General features: G+C 38.4%; 1 protein-coding gene across 1 annotated transcript; it reads right to left on the reverse strand.

Annotated features, from left to right (window-relative positions):
* Nucleotides 1–9: 9 nt before the first annotated feature.
* On the reverse strand, nucleotides 10–3001 carry LOC119429779 (the record flags this gene model as incomplete). Its single annotated transcript, XM_037697339.1, is given in 4 exon segments — nucleotides 10–2079; nucleotides 2366–2497; nucleotides 2587–2727; nucleotides 2952–3001. Coding segments are annotated over 4 exon segments (2393 nt in total), but the record flags the coding sequence as incomplete, so codon positions are not given.
* Between the last annotated feature and the right edge of the window lie 77 nt (nucleotides 3002–3078).

The following is a 3078-nucleotide window of genomic DNA, read 5'->3' on the forward strand; positions in this document are numbered from 1 at the left end:
ACTTTGTACATTAATCTGTGAATCTTTACATACAGGCCTGTCTGATTTAGAAAGGACCTCAACTAAAACACAGCATAATTTGGCACATGAACAAAAAGCAGAAATCTGATGGAAACATGTTTGTTTAAAAACAATTAAGTCTACAATTAAACCAAATGTTCCATCTTTCAGGCATACAGCACTGTTGTATCTTTTTTTTAGTCTGTCATAGTTTTGACTGTGATACAGAACTCCACTGACCAAAAACCGGTTGTAAGACCAGAAGCAGTTGCTTAGATTTCCACACAACTTTCCAATAGCAAGCCTGTAGACCATTTTAAAGCAGTTTTGCACCACAGGATAACCAAAACCTCTGACGCCTTCGGTTAGGATTTCACAATTTTCAGTTTTTCTTTTATTAAAGTAAAGTTCTTCAACAAAAGATTGAACCTTTTTGTTATCTGGATGGATAGTGTTTTTGGCCCTTTGTGGCAATTCTCTCCACAACAGAAATGTTCTAACTATTTGTGAGGGGACATACTGTGTACCATTAAAATACTTCATGAGAGTGCCCATATTGGATTCAAATGAAAATGTTGATGTAGCCCATAATGGTCCCCATTGTTTGACACTTTGAGCAGAGTGTGTTAGCAAGTGGATATTAAAAGTCATGTTGTTTTTTCCATACAGTCTCTGGAACATGATGACAAATTTTTTTAAAGCTAGCTCTGCAACGAAGATGCTTTCCGTCTTTACAGTCTCCTGCAACAAAGTATAAATGCCAAACACTAGTAGGAACAAATGGTTCCAAAATCGTGCAGGGAGTAGGCCTTTTAATACAGGCAGAGAATAGAATAGGAGAAACGCTCGCCACTCTGAAGCTTTCCAGAACTTTCGTTCAGTCAGAGACCTAGGTGTCCTTGTAATCTCTACTGGTGGTTTTATTTTCAAAAGTCGTTTGTCAACTTCATTGACCTCTTTGCCTATGTACCAAGGGGAATCTTTGTTTGTTGAGTCAAGCCATAGTGTAGCGAGTTGACGAGTGACTCCAAGGCAGACATTGTGTTGATATTCAGGAATGAAGCCATTTATCATTTGGAAGTGTTGAAGCTGCATTAAAGGAGATGGCCCTTTGACTCCATACACCGGCTCTGCAGTTGTACCTGACATTGCATGGCTAAAATGATCCTTCTCATTTCTAAGTGGAGGTTCAGGTTGTTCATATGGATACGATTTACCACCTCTGTGCAAGCAAAAATCACATCCGTAAAAACCATTGAACTGTTTAGTGTTGCGAAGCAATGGACGAGCCACAGAATCAGAACTACAGATCAGCGCAAACACTTTGGAAACACGACTGTGTCCTCTTCTGTCCTGCCAGGCAATACCTTCAGTTTCTAATCCTGACACTTCTTTAACAAATGGTGTCAACAATGTCATCATTGACGGTTTAGCTGACCCAAACCATAATGCTGACATCAAAATGTGCCTTTTTCTTATTTCTGGTTCCAGTTCAATTATCTGGCACTGAATTGGCCAAATGCTGCATTTCGAGCTTTTGAAAACTGGTGCGCCATCACAATTCCAAATAAGTGTCAAATCATCTTCTCCTATAACTCCACTGTCACATAATTTCTGGTACTCTCCACCAGACTGTATGTCAGTTAAAACACCAGAGGATCTGTTTTTTTCAGTAAGGCTGATATCATGTTCCTGCAGAAGTTGTTTAATCTGTGCATGGAGGGGAATTACAAGAAAGAAGAAGCCATTTTTTAAACTTCTATTTGCATCAAACTCTGTGTTGCAAAAGGTACAATGACACGGACAGTGTGCACTAATGCCAAGGTATGCTTGACATTTTTCACAATAAAAGTGAACTTCAGACAGTGATGAACCTCCAAAGTCTTTGTGGAAACGGTAATGTGAGGGCGGAATCATTCCTGGAAATATTAAGTTGAACATTTCCAGTAAATGAGTTAGTGCTTTGCCTGTTAAATTGTTCCGCAGCACATACGACATGAGCATCAATAAACTTTCTCCCTTTGAAACAGGTGCACCAGGATACAGGGGATTGTCACCATCTGCTTGGTCTTCACTGCCCTATAGGAAAAAAGATATGAAAAAAGCATGTATAAATGCAAAGCAAACTTAACCAATAATATCAGTCTATTAGTCTTTTTCACCTTATAACTCACAACAACATAGTGCATTGTCTAGAAAGTAACTTTCCTAAATATTATACAAAATTATTTTAATTTACAAAAATGGCTATTGCAACCATAATAATTGTAATTATGTGTAATTATAATTATGTGTAAATGTTGTAATTGCACCTAATGAACTCACAGCAACTACTAGAAATGTTATTAAACCACTGTCTACATACCACTGAAAGTTCAGGTGTGTTTTCTCTAGTTGTATTCCTCTCCACTGCATCTTCATCATCAGCATGGTTTTCATCTTCTTTACTAGCAGCCTCAGTCAAGTCGTCTTCAGAATATGACAGGGCTTCTTCATTCTACAGGTTGAAAAAAAAAAAGACTGCATGAAGGACATATATAAATACAGAAAATGCATATGAACTACAACTTGCAATTGTGCATTTACCTCTGAAATGTCCACATCCCACATGCTTGTAGTAGAATTCTCTGTGTGGAGCTCATCTTCTTCACTGCTGAGGTCTTCCTCTCCGCTGGCCGAAGTGTTACTTGTGTAAAAATCTGTGTTGAAGGCATCATGACTGGCATTCTCCAGATTGACAACAAAAAGACAAAAAAATGTATCACAAATAAGCTATATTTTCCATTACATGACATGTATCTTTTCCACTACAACAGCAAACTTAACTATATGTACTGTGAAATGTGTACACTGTTCAGACTTTTGTGTCTGTGCCACTGGAGACCGTCTGGTGCATTTTCACACACACCCTGGAAAAAAAAAAAGTGCAAAAACTAGTATTATAGGTATACCTCATGTATGCCCATGCAAGTCAGGGTGGTTGTGGAAGAGTCCTCATAGAATCCTGTCAAGATTGCAAAAAGCGTTTTGACCATTCTCTGTTGCGTAGGAAGGTTGGATGCAAGTGATCTTTGCAAG

The sequence above is a fragment of the Nematolebias whitei genome, unplaced genomic scaffold (assembly GCF_014905685.2).
Source record: "Nematolebias whitei isolate Nwh7 unplaced genomic scaffold, NemWhi1 Nwh_scaf_7499, whole genome shotgun sequence".
Taxonomy (NCBI): Eukaryota; Metazoa; Chordata; class Actinopteri; order Cyprinodontiformes; family Rivulidae; genus Nematolebias; species Nematolebias whitei.